The sequence below is a fragment of the Rhinoraja longicauda genome, chromosome 13 (genome assembly GCF_053455715.1).
Source record: "Rhinoraja longicauda isolate Sanriku21f chromosome 13, sRhiLon1.1, whole genome shotgun sequence".
Classification (NCBI taxonomy): Eukaryota; Metazoa; Chordata; class Chondrichthyes; order Rajiformes; family Arhynchobatidae; genus Rhinoraja; species Rhinoraja longicauda.
In genome coordinates, this window is record NC_135965.1 from 8,783,726 (window position 1) to 8,805,401 (window position 21,676).

The 21,676-nt window shown below is 42.8% G+C and overlaps 1 protein-coding gene across 3 annotated transcripts; it reads right to left on the reverse strand.

The window, feature by feature from the left end:
* Positions 1–862: 862 nt before the first annotated feature.
* Positions 863–16,495, reverse strand: LOC144599132 (fetuin-B-like). 3 transcript variants are annotated; one of them, XM_078409862.1, is made up of 7 exons: positions 15,960–16,491; positions 13,767–13,877; positions 11,816–11,900; positions 10,156–10,316; positions 9,359–9,472; positions 4,631–4,717; positions 863–1,531 (listed from the first exon to the last, which is right to left on the reverse strand). In XM_078409862.1, exons 1-7 carry the CDS (start codon positions 16,167–16,169, stop codon positions 1,223–1,225), a joined length of 1,077 nt encoding a protein of 358 aa, XP_078265988.1. In that variant the 5' UTR covers positions 16,170–16,491; the 3' UTR covers positions 863–1,222. The 3 variants fall into 3 exon arrangements, with proteins under 3 accessions (XP_078265988.1, XP_078265990.1, XP_078265989.1); XM_078409864.1 differs by lacking the exon at positions 9,359–9,472 and having other exon boundaries at positions 15,960–16,495; XM_078409863.1 differs by lacking the exon at positions 13,767–13,877 and having other exon boundaries at positions 15,960–16,494.
* Positions 16,496–21,676: the final 5,181 nt, after the last annotated feature.

Sequence of the window (21,676 nt, forward strand, 5' to 3'; positions counted from 1 at the left end):
ATAGTCCCCCCCCCCCCTCCACACATAGTACACAACCACAAAAAAGACCACGTCACATCCAACACTTACAATTAAGACTAAAAAAAAGACAAACGGACTGCAGGTGCTCAGCTGCTGCGCAGCGCCGCCACACGAGAGTAACCTACAACCTGCACGTCTCTGGAGTGTGAGAGGAAACCGGAGCAACCGGAAAAAACCCACATGATCACAGGGAGAAGATACAAACTCCGTACAGCCAGCACCCATAGTCAGGATGGAAGCCGGGTCTCTAATGCTGTCAGGCAGCAGCTCTACCACTACACTACTGTGCCACCCCAGATTACACCCCATCATAACATTATAAATGTGTTGGAAGCAACTGCAGATGCTGGTTTAAACTGAAGATAGACACAAGAAGCCAGAGTAACTCAGCGGGACAGGCAGCATCTCTGGAGAGAAGGAATTGGTGACTTTCCGGGTCAAGGCCTTTCTTCAGACTGGGTCTGAACATTATAAATCATCTCCATAACTTGAACAGTAGCCAGTCATTTTGGAAAATTCATTTTTAATATGTTATAATGTGACTTGCCATTCTTCCCTCATTGTTGCTCATTTTGCTCTCAGCAAATATTTTAGGATTATCATTTCATTTATTTTTTCAGGATGTGGGTGTCACAGGCAAAGCCAGTAGTCAAGCATGTTTTACATTGCAGAGAAGAGTAGAGAGGATAAAAAGAATGCCTATGGGTGTGTGGAGACCAGGAAAGACTGAATGACACAAGTGGTGGTGTGGGGTGGGAGAGTGCAGTGAGGCCAAGACTTGTTCATGGCAAATAATCTGTCTGGCACAGTTGAAAAAAAGAGATGAATGAATACTGAGAAGGAATGTGCCCAGTTCCATCACATTTTATTTCAAGCAGTCCTTTCAAAAAGCATGCTCATATATACAAACAAATAACAGCTAATACTTCGTCGCTAAAAGTTAACAACACTCCAAGACAAAAAGATATTTAAGGAAATGAATACAGATTATTTGGCACATTAAAAAAATTGCAGAAATGGACAATGTTAAATGCACAGATTTGAAATATGCTCACGCTTGAAAAAGATGGCAGGGGCTGGTTCTCCAGCTGAATTGAAAGTCATGAGAATCGTTCGTCCTGATCCATAATAAGAGCTTGTGCTCTACCCAAGTTGCAGTGAATGGAAAAGTGAACTTGACTCATTCTCTTCCCTTACCTGTTCAGTATTTCTTAGCAATATACCTGGGTTGACCAGGACAGGTGAGTGCATGCGGAGGGAGACTTGGGAAGCTTTGAGTAGTTGGCTGTTTGAGAGGCTCTCGATGGCTGCAGATATTCTGTTCCTCTGACGATTCTGAAGAAGATGAATCTGTCCCCCTGCACTCTTTACTCATTCCTGATTGTTTCATCCTCTGATCTTTGGGTCTCGAAATTGATCTTTTGAACTTGGGTATAAACTTTTGTTCTTCATCTTGATAGTTGTCCTCAAGTGGTTCCTCTTGCCCACTTAAACTCTGGACTGTCACACCCTGCAGTAACATTATTAAACATCGCTGTCACTTTAATAGTGTCCAGTCATTTTGGAACATGCATTTTCAATATGTAATAATAAAGTGACTTGCAATTTTTGCCTCAATTTTCTAGTTTTACTCTCAGCAAATTTAGTTTAGTTTAGTTTAGAGATTCATCACGGAAACAGGCCTTTCGGCCCATCGTGTCTACCCCGGCCGGCGATCCCCGCACATTAACACTATCCTACACACGAGGCATAATTTACACTTATACCAAGCCAATTAACCTACAAACCTGTATGTCTTTGGGGTGTGGGAGGAAACCGAAGATCTCGGAGAAAACCCTCGCGGTCACAGGGAGCATGTGGCACTCATTTAAAAAGGAGGTGAGAAGGAACTTCTTTAGTCAGAGGGTAGTTAATCTGTGGAACTCATTGCCACAGAAAGCTGTGGAGGCCAAGTCAGTGGATATTTTTAAGGCAGAGATAGACGAATTCTTGATTAGAATGGGTGCCAAGGGTTATGGGGAGAAGGCAGGAAAATGGGATTAGGTGGCAGAGATCAGCCATGATTGAATGGCGGAGCAGACTAGATGGGCCGAATGACATAGTTCTACTCCTATAACTTGTGGACTTGTGAACATCTACTCACCTGCCCTCCTCAATCCTCTAGGCCACCTCTTCAACAAACTCAATCCAATTTGTGAGACATAATTTGCTATGTGCAAAGCACTGTACAGACAGCAACCACAGTCGGGATGGAACCCGGGTCTCTGGCACTGTAAAGCAGCAACTCAACCACTGCGCCACCATGCCACCCTATGTTTTAGAATTTTCTTTTAAATAATTCAATTTTAAAGATGTTGATGTCACTGGCAAGGACCGTAATTTATTGCTCATCACTGATTGCGTTGAAAAGATAGCAGTGAGCTGCTTCTTGAACCGTTGAACTCCTCCTGCTGAAGGTACTGCATTAGTGCTGTTAGGTACTGAGTTCCAGGGTGTGGACACAGAGGGAGACAGTGTGCCTGTCTGTTCCAATTCAACACAGCCTTTCATTTTACAAATAGTTTAATCATAATTTCTGTTCATCCAAAGCAGTTACATTTTCTTTAAAACTCTTGAATCTGATGAACTAAAATCTATTTTGGTTAAGGGCCTATCACTTCAAAATTCAGTCACTTCCAAGGTCCATTCCTGAGTTTGGGCATTCCTGATTTGGGCAACCGGAAAGAAAGACCTTCTCTTCAGAAGAAAAACAAGGACTGAGCTTAGTCTGAGGAGTCGTGTGGTAGAAAGGTAAGGTTAGGTTAGGGTCATAGACTAGAAGTGGAGATTTGGAATGAGCATCATGTGCTAGGAAGTGATTAGGCTGCAATCAGTGGTCAGAAAATGATCCAGTGAGTTGGGGTTAATTGCAACGTTTGGAAAAAGGTATGTTCAATTCAGGCCAGATGTTCTGGATCTAAGGTTGGAAGATTGGTATCTGAGGGTCTGTTGTCGGGATGCAAGGGTCAGGGTCAGCAATTGTCATTGGGCAATAGGAAGATTAGTATCAACACCTAGACCTTGACCTCCTGAGAATCAGATGATCAGGCCTGGTGGTTGAGTTGGATTGGTTCGAGAACTGTGAAATGATTGTTGGGTTCAGGAGAAGGATGAATGGAAGGAATGGACAAGGATAGTATTAGAATTGGAGAACGGTCAACGGTTGGGAAGAGTTCACAAGTAAAAGTGCCCAGAATTTCTGAAGTAATATAATTTGGCCCAAAACCAATAAATCTGCACTCCAGTCAGGGGAACTTTGATTTTCATGCATGGGGCTGAAAAGGCCATTGCCACATGGTTGTATTGAAGTCACAAAGAAACTGTAAAGTGGCAGTGTTGGGTTGTGCATAATGGTGGGAAGTTTGTTGTCTTTACCACTGAAAAAAAAAATTGTTCATCTAAATATCCCCCCTACAATAGTAAGCACATTTCAAAACAACTTAAATGACTGTGAAAGATGTTGTGACAACTTGATCAGGGCATGAACAGTGCCATGTAAATGCAAATCTATCCTTCTTGGCAATACTAATGTCAGCACATCATAAGGCACACACTGACTGCAACACAATGTCAGCTTCTTTGCAATGTGAAACAACTCATGCCCCAGTTGAGAGGCCCGAGATTGGCCCAGAATTGTCTCCGGGTTCTCAGTACCGATTATCAGCAAGTTGTGGTAAGTCAGGCTTCACAGGCCAGATGCCAATTGTTGACCTGTCTGCCTCACAATGAGGAGGGAGTAGGTTTGACTGGACAATTAATGGATGGTTGTAGTGGCTGCGATCCCAGAGCAAGCTTCGAAAAATTTGGCAACGTGAAGGCCTGATGCCTAATTCATTAAACCAGCAACTAATTTTATACTACTGTCGGTTCTTTCATGTACAAATGCAAAGAGCATTTTTATTTTTCCAAATTCTGTTCAAGATAGGATTTCAGTAACTGCTGGTTAGTCATGAAAACTGTTCCCTGAATTGGTTTCCTGTTCTAATTTTGGCCTGGAAAGTGGACAAAACGAAGATTCATTTATTATGAGAGAAATGTCTGGATTTCTTGCAATAATATCGAAGAAAAATCACATTTTAACATTTATGAGACAGGAAACAGTTGAATGCAGCAGTCCAAGGAAGTCAGTTACTATGGTCAGAAAATGCTGAGCGAATTCTGCATCTTTGGAAGGAGAAACGGTGAAAGTTTAGATCAAAGACTTTTGGGCAGAATGGGGGAAAAGAGATAAAATAGGATATGTCAAGTTGCAGAGAAGTTCAGGGGAGAGATGGAAAGTATAAAATGAATATCTGTGTAAGAAAATAACTGCAGATGCTGGTACAAATTGAAGGTATTTATTCACAAAATAATGTGAATAAATGAATATCTGTGTTAGGTGAGAGCAAAATAAAAGGGTGACGTGTTCATGATATGAACAAAAAGAGACAGGCAAGGAATAAAATGAAAGTCATGAAACACCAGGTGAATAAACAGGTAATGAACTGAGCAAATGAAAAGCATTTTGAAGATGACGATTCAAATCACAATTACTCCTGGAATTTCTTGTAGATAATACAATCGCAACTACCTTTGTTGCATAAATCTCACAGGTCACTTCAGCCACATCATGGACAGGACTCTCTGGCACAAAAGACACAGTGCAGATCCCCAAATGCTGCAAAGAAAGAAAAAGGATGACATGTCTTGCAAATAAAAATGATAATGAATTAGAAATTATATTGCTCTTGCTTATTTTATTGGATTTATTGAATACTAAGGTTTCCATTAAATATAGATAGACACAAAAAACTGGAGTAACTCAGCAGGTCAGACAGCATCTCTGGAGAAAAGGAAAAGTTGACGTTCCTGGTTGAGACCTTTCTTCAGACTGAGAGTCAGGGGAAAGGGAAACAAGAGATATAGACTGTGATATAGAGAGATATAAAACAAATGAATTAAATATATACAAAAAAGTAACCATGATAAAGGGAATGGGCCATTGTTAGCTATGGACTAGATGAAAATGAGTTACAGATAATGAAACTCACCAGGATGACAGTGAAATTGGTACAATGACCAGGGTGGAGAAGGGACAGAGAGAGAGGGGATGCAAGGGTTACTTGAAGTTAGAGAAATCAAGAATTATACTGCTGAGTTGTAAGCTGCCCGAGTGAAATATGAGGTGCTGCTCCTCCAATTTGCGTTTGATCTCTGTTTGACAGAACAGAAAGGTCAGTGTGAGAATGGGAAGGGGAGTTAAAGGATTTGGCAACCAAGAGATCTCGTAGGCCCATGCAGTACACTCTAAATTAAATATTAAATATATTCAATAACATTAAATATATATTGGTAATTTTGAGTTTCCAATCTGAATGATCTTGTCAGAAAGTAGTGAGTTAAATGTGAATGGTAACAATGGATGGAGATTGGAAAAGAGCATTTGTTGAGGTGTCAGCTTGTTTCACAATCTGCTGCTGCCACTTACACAACTGCAATATCAAAGTTTCTGAATTAGAAACCAGACTGCCCTCCCACTCAGGAAAGACAAGGCCCGGCCAGTGCTACGGTTGGGAGGTGTTGCAAGAACAACAAGGGGGGAAAATCTTAAATAATGGAAGTTTACATCACAATCAAAAGAAAACGGAGTTATCGGTACAAAATTCAAATTAATCATCCAAAAATGTATAAAATCACACAGTTAAATGATAATCTTAATGTAGCCTGTTTGTATGTTTTGCTGTTATTGTGTAAAGTGGATTCTGCCCTGCAGAGTCCATTCATTATTGCACAACCTGCATAAGGGAACACTGCTTCAATGAATATTTTTGTTGGTTTGACGCAACTAACTCAAATTGTTGTTTTTTAATGTTATTGACATATCCAGGCAAGAGTGAAGAATTCACTGGGGGGCACGGTGGCGCAACGGTAGAGTTGCTGCTTTACAGCGCCAGAGACCCGGGTTCAATCCTGACCACGGGTTCAGTCTGCACGGAGTTTGTCCGTTCTTCCCGTGACCTGTGTGGGTTTTCTCCGGGTGCTCCAGTTTCCTCCCGCATTCCAAAGACCTGCTGATTGGGTTAATTGACTCTGGTAAGGTGTCCCTGTGTGTAGGGTAGGACTAGTATACAGGTGATCGCTGGTCGGCGCAGACTCGGTGGACCGAAGGGCCTGTTTCCATGCTGTATCTCTAAACTGAAACTAAAATTCCTTCTAATATTCCTTTTTTGAAAAGCTCTAAGTGTAAAGTGCAGGTCCTGCAGACTTTAAATAACATTAGAAAGACCAAAGGGGCATACAACCATCCAAGAGTAGAAACGAACAGTAGATTGTGAATGGAAGGCATTGCTGAAGAAACAATGAGTCCATGGCATCCATTAACTGAGATATAGCATGCAAACAGGCCCTTCAGCCTACTGAGTCCATGGCATCCATTAACATTAGTTCGGTGTTATCTCACTTTCTTATCCATTCCCTACACAGTTGGGGCAATTTACAGAGACCATTTAAACTACAAACCTGCAGGTCTTTAGGATGTGGGAAGAAATCAGAGCACCTGTAGGAAGCCCACACAGTCACTGGGAGAACGTACAAACTCCACACAGACAGCAATGGAGGTCAGGATCAAACGCAGGTCTCTGACACTGTGTGGCAGGTTTATCAGCTGCGCCACTGTACAGCCCCATGTGCAGATGAAAAGTTTACACTGCCTACAGGAGGTTGATAAAGCACAATGCTAGAGATATGCATTAATATTTTGGGAAAAATCTGCCCTCTTGTTCATGACCTTTTGTTCTTCTAGCTCAACTTTGCTTTACTCTGCCTTAAGGCAAAAGTTTTTAGTTTTTTTTTTTTACAGTACCGACATGACCCCTGAAGATTATCACTGAAGACAGATACAAAATGCTGGAGTAACTCAGTGGGACAGGCAGCATCTCTGGAGAGAAGGAATGGGTGACGTTTCGGGTCGAGACCTTTCTTCAGGCCAGGACATTTCAACCAGTACCATTTATCCTATTTTTTCTTAAAAGATCGATAGATTACTGTTTTAATTGTTCCCTGTAATAAAAAATATTCTACTTTTTCCTAAAAGCTTCCACAAGCTTCTATATTTCTCCAGCTTCTTCTACAAAGATCTTTTGACCCATTGGCAGTGATTAATCAATACCCATCCACTGTTTTTTTAATTTTGATGTACTCAGTGTTTAATCTAGGGATTTCTGCGGTTATTTTTCCAGTTTCTAACAGTTGTATGTATTTCTTTTCAGTTTTAAACTGCTGAAGCTGTCACAGGTAGAAAGAAATCATTTGGTGATCAAATGCTCCCTCTGCTGGAGGAAGCCAGAAACTACATTCTTAGTCTGAGAATTTAGCAGGCAAGTGGGTAAATGGAATTTATACAGATCGGCAGTCAATGGTCAGCATGGACCTGATGGGCTGAACGACCTTTCTCGATGCTGTAAGACTCGATTAAACACTGAGTACATCAAAATTAAAAAAACAGTGGATGGGTATTGATTAATCACTGCCAATGGGTCAAAAGATCTTTGTAGACTTTGCTGTAAGACTTTAACTTTATCTATCTGCTACTGGATTTCCACCTGACCCTAACCCGCATCTTCCCAAACACTGCCTTCCATGTTCTAATTTCATCTGCAAGCCCATCAATAGTCATGCTGCATTCACAAGTCTCAAAAATGTTCCTCGGCTTGCAAATTCTTTTCTCCTACTCTGGTTTATTTTTAGTCCCTTTCACACACATTTTCTTCAGTCACTGGGACCCTGCATGTTTCCTTAAACTTTTCTATTTCTCTCATCAATATCCAAACCCATCAACATCGTTTTTTTAAAACAAGGAGCTGGAAATGCCGGTTTGCCAAGGAAAAACACAAAAAACTGGGCGGCATGGTAGAACAGAGTGGTAGAGTTGCTGCCTTACAGCGCCAGGGACCCAGGTTTCATCCTGACTACAGGTGCATTTGTACGATCTCCCCGTGATTGTATGGGTTTTCTCCGAGATCTTTGGTTTCCTCCCACACTCCAAAGACGTACAAGTTTATAGGTTAATTGGCTTGGTAAAAATGTACATTGTTCCTAGTGTGTGTAGGATAGTGTTAATGTGCGAGGATTGCTGGTCGGTGCGGACTCGGTTGGCCGAAGGGCCTGTTTCCACACTGTATCTCAAAACCATAATAAACTAAACTGAACTAAACTCAACAGGTCAGGCAGCATCCCTGGAGAACATGGATAGGTGATGTTTTGGGTCGGAACCCTCCTTCAAACATCAATATTTTTCATATCAGACTTCCTTGGCCAACTTCAGATATTTGGCAATGTAAAAGGCACAACATAAATATTGATCACTTTATTCACAAAATGCTGGAGTAACTCAGCAGGTCGGGCAGCATCTCGGGAGAGAAGGAATGGGTGACGTTTTGGGTCGAGACCCTTCTTCTCGGGTCTCGAGACACTTTGGGTCGGGTCTGAAGAAGGGTCTTGACCCGAAACGTCACCCATTCCTTCTCTCCCGAGATGCTGCCCGACCTGCTGAGTTACTCCAGCATTTTGTGAATAAATCGATTTGTACCAGCATCTGCAGTTATTTTCTTATAAATATTGATCACTGTAGTTGAAGAGGATGGATACGAAGTACATTTTCCATCTTGGGAGAATCCAAACCTCACGGAGAATAAATACAAAATAGCTCTCATAAATAAACTGGAGGTGAAACAAGAGGGGTTATCTTTACTCTGGGAATATGAACCCACTATTACCAGAAGCAGCAGAGGCATGTCGTTTAGATGTGTTCAAATCCAATGCAGAATGTACATGAGAGAAGAGGATTCATTGAAAGGCTGAGATGGGGAAGTTACAAAGAGAGAAGACATATATGGAGAATAAACGCCACCCACAAACCAATTTTGTCAAATAACCAGTTTCTGGTTTGTGGATAGACACAAAATGCTGAACTAACTCAGCGGGTCAGGCAGCATCGCTGGAGAGAAGGAATGGGTGACGTTTCGGGTCGAGACCCTTCTTCAGACTCATATATTAGTGTTTATCTATCTTGTGCACCGGATATGTGTTTATTTCACATATGCACCGGATATGATCCGGACCAAAGACATTCTTATTTGCTACATGTTTTACGGACACTTTAAATGCAACAGCCACAACAATGCAAATAAATATATAATAAATTACCAGTTATTCTAAGTAAACTAAACAGGGTATTAAACCCAAAATACATAGAACAACCATAGTGAAGCAAAGTCCAGATGTAAAACTATATATATTAAGATGCTCTTCAGATACTTACTGCAAATTTATGGCGTTTTGGAACACAAGATGATAATACTACCGTAAGATTGTCTTTGAAGCAGTTTGTTTCTTGAATAATGAATTCCACTGATATCATTTGGCTTGATTTAGACTGAAATGGACAATATTTTTTTTTAATTAATTATAATGCATTTCCCATTCCCCCCAGTGCCATGCTGTTCCCAGAGGGTTTGGGTCAAATGTAACTCAAGGCACGGATATTGGTATTGATGCTGAACTTCGCCCAGGCTTAACACAATGAACACTTTATCCTCAGAAGTCATAGGAGAGATTTTGAGTGGTTTGATCACTAAACAAGGCCAAAAAACGGGGAGACATCTTTTCACTCAGGCAATGATCAAAATGTCAAATTTTCTACACATAATTAGGTTGATGCAAATAGCTTAGATAAATTCTAAAGAATATAAGGTGATTGCGTACAATTTAAAGGAAGTAAGGGGGCCAAGATAGATAGAATGAGAGGGGGTCTATGTAAAGAAATATCAGTAGATGGAATGATTGATGTAATTTTGTGAATTCATTCTATGTAAAATCAACATGATACAATTCATATTTGTAGTAGAAGTAAGCTGTTTAATTGGACTAAATACTGAAGAATTATCATGTCTAAATAGCGTATTTATTATCTAACAAAAAACTGTGTTACACCAAATTCACAAATCTATTTTAATTAGAATTAAGGATAAATTAGATACAGTGTTCTTTAAAATAATCCGAATTCCTTTGCGAAATGAAAATGGACATTTCAATATAAAATTGATGAAGGATTCTTACCCTGGGTAATATCTTTGTGATATTATAAAGGGAAAAGTAACTAATATCTTTGCTCTTGCTGTTATATTTTCGAAGAGCAATATTAACAGCACGGTCCACATCTCCACTCTTTAATGGTTGAAACGTGTAAAGGCATCCCCGGCATGGATTTCCAACTGAAGCTGAGGGGACACAAAAAAAACTTTGTGGCGTTAACGATGTTCGAAGCTGGAATAGGTTTAAAAAGAGTACCATCGTTTTTTTATTAAGACATTATGACACCAAAAACTGTCAGATTAATCTATGGTGGATTGGGGGGGGGGGACTCTCCAAAGTCCAAAATTCAGGCATCATTAAAAATTGCCAGGCGTTGGCCCAAAGACTGCATACTCCAGATTTCTTTCAGGGATGTAAATAATTTAGGATTTCCTCCAGGCATTGAAGGTGCGGGCCTAGGGGAGATAACTCTGCTAGCAGGAATTTCACTAGTTCAAGGGTCTAATTGATTGAGTAATTGAAAGATATAGCATGGAAACAGCTCCTTCAGCCCACCAAGTCCATGCCGACCATTGATGACCTGTTCACACCAGTTCCATGTTATCTCACTTTCTCATCCATTCCCTGTACTTGAGGGGCAATTTGCAGAGGCCAATTGACTTACAAACCTGCACATCTTTGGGATTTGGGAACAAACATGGAGGAAACCCACACGATCACAGGAAGAGCATACAAACTCCACATGGACAGCACCTGACATCAGGATCGAACCAAGGTCTCTGGCACTGTGAGTCAGCAGCTCTACTAGCTATGCCATTCTGTCACTAATCATTCTACCACATAGGCCACTTATGTAAAGGAAGGGTCAATGAAGGAGTGTGTCAGGTTTAGCCTGAATCTTCATTAAGGCACAACCAATATATTATGCATTCAAGAGAGAGCTAGATAGAGTTCTTAAGGATAGAGGGACGGAGTACTGATTGAGAATGATCAGCCATGATCACATTGAATGGTGGTGCTGCCTCGAAGGGCCGAATGGCCTACTCATGCACCTATTGTCTATTGTCTATTATATTGCAAAGCGATGAAACTATTTTTTAAGGTTATCCAAAAGGGAGCTGACAACACTGGTTGGCCTGTACTCTCCCTAGTCTGGGCATGCCATCTGTGTGCAATCTTCAAATGACATGTTTCTGCTCCTGATATCAGATTGTACTTTGTGAGGCCAGAGTGTGCAGCTTTTTTGCTGATTGTAAGGTAAAGTATACCAAATATTATAATCTGCTGTAAAAGCAAACAGAGGTTTGGCAGGCAAATTTAGAAGCAAATTTGCACAATGACTTTATGTCAACAAACTGCATATCAGTTTGGATATGAAGTCCAGCCTAACAGTTTGGGCTAGGTTGCAAGTTCAGACTCAATCATCAAGTTTTAATAAAAGTGCTGGAGTAACTCTGCTGGTCAGGCAGCATCTGTGGAGGGAATAGATAGGTAATGGTCCAAGTTGGGCACCTTCACCAGACCGTTTTAATGGCCAGGTTTTAATGACTGACATTGAACTGTTCTAGAATTTGAGGACCATTTGAGTTTTAATTGGGTCAGCGTTCTGTGGATCAGCTGTCTCGTGTCACTTACTAATTCACATATAATAAAAGTATTAAACTCTACTTTTAAAACATTATACCTGGATATTCAGAACAATGGTAATCCTTCACATTCGGGAAGCCTTTTGAGACATGAATGATGATTTTACATTCGCCAAATGCTTTCTAACAAAGGTATAAAAACCATAATATTTGATTAGTATTAGTATTTTCAAACTGTTCTACCAAATTCTATCACCATTGAGGTAATAATCTTAAAAAGAAGTAACAGCAGTGAAGTAAATTCAGCTTCAAAAACTACATTATAGGCATGTTTAACAAATCTAACCTCCATTGTGAATATAGCAACCATTTACAGTAACCCCATTACATTCAATGCATTTACCATTCCTATAGTCCAAACATTTGAAGTATAACATCCACTCCTTCTCGTCATCTACTGATATGATAAAACTCACATCACTTTTAGAATAAATGCATAGTCTTTCATTAAACATAATGCTGTACATTAGACTTTCTACTAATCTTCATATACAAAAATAATACCTAATCACTGCTAAATTGCACCAATAAGCAATTAGATATGGACTTGTAAAGGGTGAATATGTAGTTATGAGCCAAATCCTAAAGTCTTGGCAAAGTTGGACAGCTCATGCAAAAGTTGCAGCCATAGAGTCATTGAGTCATGCAGTGTGGAAAACAGGTCCTTCGGCCCAACTTGCCCACATGGACCAAAAATGTCCCATCTACACTAGTCCCACCTAGGAGGCATAAGACAAAAAGGTCAGTATGGGAATGGGAAGGGGAGTTTGAATGGTTAGCAACTGGGAGATCCAGTAGGCCTTGAAAGACTGAGAAGTGTTCAGCGAAACGGTCGCCGAGCCTGTGTTTGGTCTCGCCGATGTACAGGAGGCCACATCGAGATCACCAGATGCAGTAGATGGGGTTAGAGGAAGTGCACATGAACCTCTGACTCACCTAGAAGGACTGCTGGGGTCCCTGGATAGAGGCAAGGGAGGAGGTACAGAGACAGATGTTGCATCTCCTGCTATTGCAGGAAAACGTACCTGGGGAGGGTGGTATGAGTGGGAAGGAATGTAAACCCAGCACTGACCCATGTTCTTCAGAGATGTTGTCTGACCCGCTGTGTCACTCAAATAATTTTGTGTCTTTGATAAGCCAGCATCTGCTGTTCCTTGTTCTTATATCTTTCTATCTGGACGATGGCAACTGGTCCCCAAAACCTTCCATATTCATAGAAAACAACGTCTTTCATGTTTGCACATGTACCGCAACTATTAGTCTAATAACCATCAAAATCCAACCATTACTCAAGCAACAAACCTTACATCTACATTACAACAATTAGCCTAAGTAGCCCAGATATCAGCACCGCTGTAAGGCTACAATACCATTTTGTGTAGGAAGGAACTGCAGATGCTGGTTTACACGAAAGATAGACACAAAATGCTGGAGTAACTCTGCAGGGCAGGCAGCATCTCTGGCTGAGATTTTGGGTTGAGACCCTTCTTCTGAAAAAGGGTCTTGGCCTGAAATGTCACCCATTCCTTCTTTCCAGAGATACTGCCTGTCCCACTGAGTTATTCCAGTGTTTTGTGTCTATCTATTCAGCAACGTATCATCCAATTAACCTCATACCACCATATAATAACCAGGTACATAAACATTACATGATACTCCAGCTAGCCAAATAAACCTTACAATCACATTCCATCTGGAAATCAGTGGGTCAAATATTTGAAGGGTAAAGTGGGAAAAAAAGCACAAATACTGAAATCCTGAGTTAAAATGCAAAATGCAAAACACGATCGGTCAGCTAGCATCTATGAAGAGAAAAGTTTATTAACATTGCAGTCGAGATAACCCTTCTCCAGAACCGATGGTATAGGTTACTTTCATATCCACAGCTATTGGACATTGATAGCCACAGAATGATTACCAAAGACCTTTGAAATATTTAATATTCAACAAGAATTTGAGATAAGAAAATGTAATTACTCAGCTCCTTACAGTCAAGTTAAATGTTTGGATTTCACATCTTTTCAGCGGTTTGGGGCTCCTGACATGACATCTGGTTTCAAAGACCTCAAACTCCAAATAATAAATTAAATCATTTTGCTCCTGAAATCAGTGAAGAAAATGAAGCAAGTTAAATGAATCAAAGCAAACTGGTCTAACCTGCATTGACATAAAATGCCGGAGTAACTCAGCGGGACAGGCAGCATCTCTGGCGAGGAGGAATGGGCGAATTTTATGGGCCGAGACCCTTCTTCAGTGCCCGACCCTCTTCAGCACCATCACGGACCTCACTATTTCCGGCGATCTACCCACTAATGCCTCCAAACCTATAGTTCCCCAGCTCCGCACGGCCCGATTGTACCTCCTACCTAAAATTCATAAACAGAACTGTCCCGGCAGATCCATTGTCTCTGCCTGCTCATGTCCCACCGAACTTATTTCCTCTATATCCCACATCTCCGCTCTTGCTCCCCCTCCCCCCATTTGTAACAAGGACAGAATCCCCCTCGTTCTCACCTTCCACCCCATCAGCCAGCGCATCCAACAAATCATCTTTCCAACATTTCCGTCACCTCCAAAGGGACCCCACTACTGGCCATATCTTCCCATCCCCTCCCCTTTCTGCATTCCGCAGAGACCGTTCCCTTCGTAACTCCCTGGTCCACTCGTCCCTTCCTACCCAAACCACCCCAACCCCGGGCACTTTCCCCTGCAACTGCACGAGATGCAACACCTGTCCCTTTACCTCCCCCCTCAATTCCATCTAAGGACCCAAACAGTCTTTCCAGGTGAGACAGAGGTTCATCTGCACCTCCTCCAACCTCATCTATTGTATCCGCTGCTCTAGATGTCAACTTCTTTACATCGGCGAAACCAAACGCAGGCTCGGTGATCGTTTCACTCAACATCTTCGCTCAGTCCGCCTTAACCAACGTGATCTCCCGGTGGCTGAGCACTTCAACTCCCCCTCCAACTCCCAGTCTGACCTTTCTGTCATGGGCCTCCTCCAGTGCCATAGTGAGGCCCACCGGAAATTGGAGGAACAGCACCTCATATTTCGCTTGGGCAGCTTACAACCCAGCGGTATGAACATTGACTTCTCCAACTTTAGATAGTTCCTCTGTCCCTCTCTTCCCCTCCTCCTTCCCAGTTCTCCCTCTATCTTCCTTTCTCCATCTTTATCCTTCCTTTGTCCCGCCCCCCTGGCATCAGTCTGAAGAAGGGTCTTGACCCGAAACGTCACTCATTCCTTCTCTCCTGAGATGCTGCCTGACCTGCTGAGTTACTCCAGCATTTTGTGAATAAATACATCTTTCTATGATTTGCTTTCATCTCTGTTTCTCTAATTCCCCTTTACCATTTGGAGAAACTACTCATTATAATAATGGCCAGGAAATCAAACCTGGGCCCATAAAATGCAGCCAAGATAGACATTCGGAGATTGGAAACCATTTCTGTTCGCCGACAGCTGTGCCACTTTCCATGGAGTTCCCAATATGGTGATGACGCCCAGCTCCTGTGGCAAGGCTGCTTTACAAACTCTGTGATCAAAGGTGGAGAGTGGAGTGAACTGGCACTTCTTGAAAAATGTCATGTTGCTCACGACAGTGAAGCAGCAGTGGAATAGAAACAGCACACTGCCATAAGTCACCTATTGTGAAATAAAATGGCTTGCAGGGCACAGGTTAAGGATTGACCAGCTACCAGCCAGTCACCAGTTGGTTCTATTGCACGTGATGTGACGTAGCGGCAGAAGTCATGTGAATGAAAGTCCTCACACACTGCTCCTCCATCAAGATCAAGTGGCAGGGCAGTTCCTAAATGTACATTCTGTGATAGGACCCTAACGTTTCCTCCTTCTGCTTGTAGGCCAAACAATACTTTTCAGTCTTTCTCTTAGTTGAGGTACGTTTCTTCTGGAAAAACTCAAACAATTGCTCAACCCACTCCAAATTACATTCGCATTAGGGTCATGGAAAGCTGCAGGTGCTCAGATCTCTTCAAATGTTCCAACATGAGACACATAAAATCAGTCAGAGTAGCAGATGCAAAGAGCGTCTGACACTCTTGTATGAATCAACACTTGTACGTGCTTCAGCGCTCTTTTTACATCGGCTAGACAATGGCCTCCAGATCAAAACCCTATTACATATCCCATGAGTTGCCCCATTTCCTTTGACTCACCTGCTTTTCCAGGGCATTTGTGACCATATTCAGGCTGTACTTGTATCCCTCTCTCCGAATGCTGTTGATGTGGTGAATCCCAAGCTTGGCCGCATTCACTGCTCCCACCGCATCACAGGGAACCGCGGAAAAGGTGACCACTCGACGAAAAGCAAGGACGTGAGAGTTAAAAAGTTGAATGCATGTCACTAACGCGACTAAACTATTCATGGCACTTAAAGGCAAGAACGCATTAGTCACACATTCAATCCCAAGAAAACAAATATACACAGGGGGGGAAATTACAGATAAATATTTCTTACAACCTATGGTATCTTGTGACAGTAGAAATGAATTCCACTTTTAACTGAATGAGTGCAGTAAATATAAGGTTCCAGACCTTTCCAAAATAATCCCCTCAGTGTGTTTGATTTTGCACAAGTTCAAATCGTGCAATCAAGTTCATTTTTTGGATTCCAGGTGTGATTGGGAAACCCAGTTGACCTTGTCCCCAAAAAATGGTCATTCTAGAAAATGCTGCTGATGATTATTTTTCTCTTGACTCAAGAAGTAACAACATGGATGATTGTCAATATTTGAAAGCACAATCCCCCTCTGACCACATTAAGCAGAATTCTGTTGATGATTGTTCAATAGGACCTTTGGGTGATTCATTCGTATCTTCCTTGACCTCATTCTTTCTTTCACTCTTCCTCTTCAAATCTGCCAACAGTCCATGAAGGGACTTCTAGATGACCAAGGTTTATTCTCCAAACATAGAAACATAGAAAATAGGTGCAGGAGGAGGCCATTTTGGCCCTTCGAGTAGTTGATTATCGCATTACATCTGTAAACATTTCTTTCGAGTTACCAATAATCTAGAGAATACTGGCATTGAATGTTTATGCATCAGAGATAGAGTCGTAGAGTGATACAGCATGGAAACAGGCCCTTCAGCCCAACTTGCTCACACCAGCCAACATCATCATCATCATCATCATATATATACAGCCGGAAACAGGCCTTTTCGGCCCACCAAGTCCGTGCCGCCCAGTGATCCCCGCACATTAACACTATCCTACACCCACTAGGGACAATTTTTTACATTTTACCCAGCCAATTAACCTACATACCTGTACGTCTTTGGAGTGTGGGAGGAAACCGAAGATCTCGGAGAAAACCCACGCAGGTCACGGGGAGAACGTACAAACTCCTTACAGTGCAGCACCCGTAGTCAGGATCGAACCTGAGTCTCCGGCGCTGCATTCGCTGTAAAGCAGCAACTCTACCGCAGCGCTACCGTGCCGCCCTGTGTCCCAGTAACATGTCCCAGTGACACTAGTCCAATCTGCCTGGGTTTGATCCATACCCTCCAAACCTGTCCTAACCATGTACCTGTCTAACTGGTTCTTAAATGTTGGGATAGTCCATGCCACAATGACCTCCTCTGGCAGCTTGTTCCATACACCCACCACCCTTTGTGTGAAAAAATTACACTGAACACAATATTCTAAATGTGGTTCACCAACGTCTTATACAACTGCAACATGACCTCCCAACTTCTATACACAATATTCTGACTGATGAAGGCCAGTGTCCCAAACGCATTTTTGCCCACCCTATCTACCTGCGACTCCACCTTCAAGGAACCTTGCACCTGCACTCCAAGATCCCTCTGCTCTACAACACTCCCCAGAGCCCTACCATTCACTGTGTAGGTCGTGCCCATGTTAGACTTCCCAAAATGCAACACCTCACATTTCTCTGTATTAAATTCCATCAACCATTCCTCAGCCCACCTGGCCAATCGATCAAGAGCCTGCTGCAATTTATCACAATCATCTTCACTATCTGCAAAACCACCCACTTTTGTATCATCTGAAAACTTGCTAATCTTGCTGTGTATGTTCTCATCCAAATCATTGATATAGATGACAAACAGGAGGGAAGGAAGTGGGGTGGAGGATAAGAGGGGTTTAGGGGGATGGAGTGGGGGGGAAGGGGGTGGGGAAGGGAGGGAGGGGGAGGGAAGGGGAGGGGGAGGGGAAGTGGAGGGGGGGGGAGGGGAGGAGGGAGGGGGAGGAGGGATGGAGGGGGAGGGAGGGGAGGGGGGTACAGGAGGGGGGTGTTGCACCAATGCAGGAGAGGTTTGGGCCCAATGGATCCACTTGGTCTAATTAAAAAATAAATCTTGCTGGAAAATGACAGTTCCATGACAATCTACATAAAGCTTTCCCAAGGAAGATATATCTTTTTGTTATAGATGGTCAGTGTCATGTAGCACGGAAACAGGACCTTTGATACAGCAAATCCACACCAACCATCAAGATCCTATCTACACTAATCCTACACTAAACTCCATTTATTCTCTCCACGTTCCCACCAACTACCCCCACCCCCCCCCCCCCCCCCCCCGCCCCCCCCCCAATTTACAATCCATGTCTTTGGGATGTGGATGGATCCAGAGCAGCTGAAGTTATCATAGGGAGAATTTGAAAACCATATAGACAGCAGTGGAGATCAGGATTGAATTTCAGGATTGACAACATCCCCCTTTTGCTTCTTTTAGGAATCTCGGCATAATATGCACTGATCAATTCACCTACCAACACATTTTTGAGATGTGGGAGGAAAGCGGAGGTCTCTTGAGTTGTGAGGCAGCAGAACTAACTATTGGCCCAGCATGCCATCCAGTTTGGCGTCCCCTGCAAACACAGAAGTCCCAAGCTTGCTAGCCAACCATCCGGCGGTTTCTAGACTGTGCACCGAGAGTGGACTCTTTGAAGTGTTTAGCATCAAAGTGCAATTAATTCTGTCGATTGAACCAGTTCTAACTCAGCCTGCCAAAGGGACAACAGATCCATTCAGATGGATGGGGGGTGGGGGGGGGGAGCAACAGCTATGAAAGCCCAGGGAAGAGCTGGTGTGGTCCACATGGGCCCCCAAACCTGCCTGCCATTCAACATGATCATGGCTGATCTTCCCATGGCTCATTCCCTCTTCTGTGACAACTCCCCATCACCCTCAACCTTTCAAAATTGATTTACTTCCCCTATAAATACTCATTATGATTTTCCCTCCCACAACTCTCTAGGGTAAAGAATTCCCAACCTCTACCATCCACTTTGAGAAGAAGTCCCAATGTACCTTAGTTTTAAATGACCTTAGTTTTTAATGACCTAATCCTGTAACAATGTTAGCTTGTTCAAGGTTCTCCCATGAGTGCAACCATCTCAACATCTACACTGTGATGTCCCCCTAGGTATCCTGTGTGCTTCATTAATGTGCTCCCTCATGTTTGTAAACTCCAGAGAATATGGATATAATTTCTTTAGTTGCACATGATGGGACAGCCTTCTCATTCCAGGAATTTGCAGAGCAAATCTCTTCTGACGTGACTCTAACGCCAGTGTATCCTTACTTAATTAAGGTGATTAAAATCATGCATGGTGATCCAGGTATGTCCTCACCTGTACCTTGAACAATTGTTACAAGACTTCCTTATTTGTAAACACCAACCCTCATGCAATGAAAGCCATTATGCCTTTTGCTTTGCAAAAAACTTTCTGCACCACCGGCAAACGTTTTGTAAGTCCTGCATATTAAAGCCCACTGTACTTACCAGCAATCTTTCTTCATTTAGATATTTCTTCATTCCTCTAACTGAAGTGCATGACCTCACACCTGCATTAAACTCCATTTGTTGTTTTTCTGTTCCATTCACTGAACCTGGCTGTATCCAGTTGAAATGTCATGGAGTCATAGAGGTCTAGAGCATGGAATTACCTCTGCAGACCAATGTGTCCAGGTTGACCAAATTTTGTAACTGAGCTCATCCCGTTTGCTGCATTTGGCGCACATCCCTCTGTAACTTTCCTATCCCTGTACCTGTCTAAATGTCTTTTAAATATTGCCAATGTACCCACCTGTACAGCTTCCTCTGACAACTTGTCAGAACTTGTCAGAACTTGTGACAACTTGAGGAAAAATTGCCCCCCCCAGGCACTTTCCCCTCTCACTTTAAACCTAAGCCCTCGAGTTCTGGATTCCTACCCTGAGGAAAAAGACAATGAACATTAAACTTATCCATGCCACTTATGGTTTTGCGCACATCCATCAAGTCACCTTTCAGCCTCACATGCTCCAGGGGAAAAGTCTTAGTCGACCTCAGTCTCCTCTCACAGCTGTGACTCTGTACCTTCTGCTGCCAAGCATCGTGTTGCTATTTAGCTTTGACATGATTTATAAGAGAAAGTTCACAATGGCGGTTCCACGAAAGATAAGTATGTTCCCATTATTGCAAAGATGCTCTACCCTACTTTGAATGTCTCCGTCTCTTGCAAAGACACTATCCCCTACATTCTATTTCTCTGTCCCCACTGTGTCTGCCCTCAAGATGATGCTTTCAATTCCAAGACAACTGAGATGTCCTCTTTCTTTGGTAAACGTGGTTTCCCCGCTGCTGTCATAGAAGGCTCCCTCACCTATGTCTTCTCTGTGTCCCGTAGTTCTGCTCTTGCCCCCCCCCCCCTCCCCCACCCCATGCCCCCACTTAACTGCATCTGGAATTCTGATGTGTCCTCACGTACATTAGCAAGACCAAACATCACCTTTTGACTGTTTCGCCAAACACTTGCACTTGGTCAACCAAAGTCGACTAGATCTCCCGGTCGTCAACTATTTTAACTCCCCTTCCCAGTCCCATACTGGCCTTTCTGTCCTGGGCCTCCTCCATTGCCAGAGTGAGGCCACGTGCAAGCTGGAGGAACAGCACCTTATATTCCGCTTGAGTAGTGTACAACCCAACGGTATGCACATTAAATTCTCCAATATTAGGTAACTATCAGAACTCCACTTCTTCCCTCCCCTTTATTCCTCTCCCCTCTCTCCCCTGCGTCCAACTAGCACCTATATTTCCCCTTCCCCTCCCCCTTCCACCTACATTCCTTCCTCCAGTTTCACTATTTGAAACTCTTCACTCCTTTTGCCTTCTGTTTTTCATCTCTAGCCTTTGTCCACCCTCTACCTTTGAAAAATGGCCCTCACCTGTATCTTTTTATTACTGGCCAGGCTTTGTCATGCCCCTCCTATCTTCCAGCTTTCCTCCATCCCCCCACTACAATCAGTCTGAAGAAATGTCCTGACCCAAAACGTCACCTATCCATGTTCTCCAGAACATGCTGCCTGACCCGTTGAGTCACTCCCAGGTTTTGTGTCAGACAGACAGGGAGAGATGAAGAAATATGGTGAACTGATGGGCTGAAATGTTTATTTCAGCACAGGGACTGTAGCGGGTAAAGCAGATGAATTTAGAGCCTGGATCAGTACTTGGAACTAAGATGTTGTGGCCTTTTTACAGAGTTGGTTGCGAGGAGACAGAACTGGCAGCTCAACCTTCGAGGGTTTCAAATTGTTGGAGGTGACAGAATGTATTGTACAGGTCAAATTGACCATGTCAGCTAAAATTGAGTTCGATAAATCACCGGATTCAGACAATAGAGATTGTACCACAAAGTATTTTATTACACTAGCTAATAAGGCACGTAGACTCACATATCCGCGTTCACACTCTCAAACCCCGAGCGCACAGCAAAGAGTGTACTCAGGGTTTGGTGAATTAACAGCACAGCATTCCAGACCCTTCGAAAACAAGTAGATGTTTTGGAACATGTTCCCAAGCAATTCTGGTTATGTCCGGGTTTGCTGAGCAAAACACTGCAATAACTGGGCGGACCACC

Excerpts from the sequence above, each read along its gene's own strand:
- LOC144599132 (XM_078409862.1), bottom strand. The coding sequence starts at position 16,169 with ATGAATAGTTTAGTCGCGTTAGTGACATGCATTCAACTTTTTAACTCT. Across the intron at positions 13,878-15,959 it reads CAAATGCCCTGGAAAAGCAG|GAGCAAAATGATTTAATTTA; the intron begins GTGAGTCAAAGG and ends CACTGATTTCAG. Across the intron at positions 10,317-11,815 it reads CCATTGTTCTGAATATCCAG|CTTCAGTTGGAAATCCATGC; the intron begins GTATAATGTTTT and ends GTGTCCCCTCAG.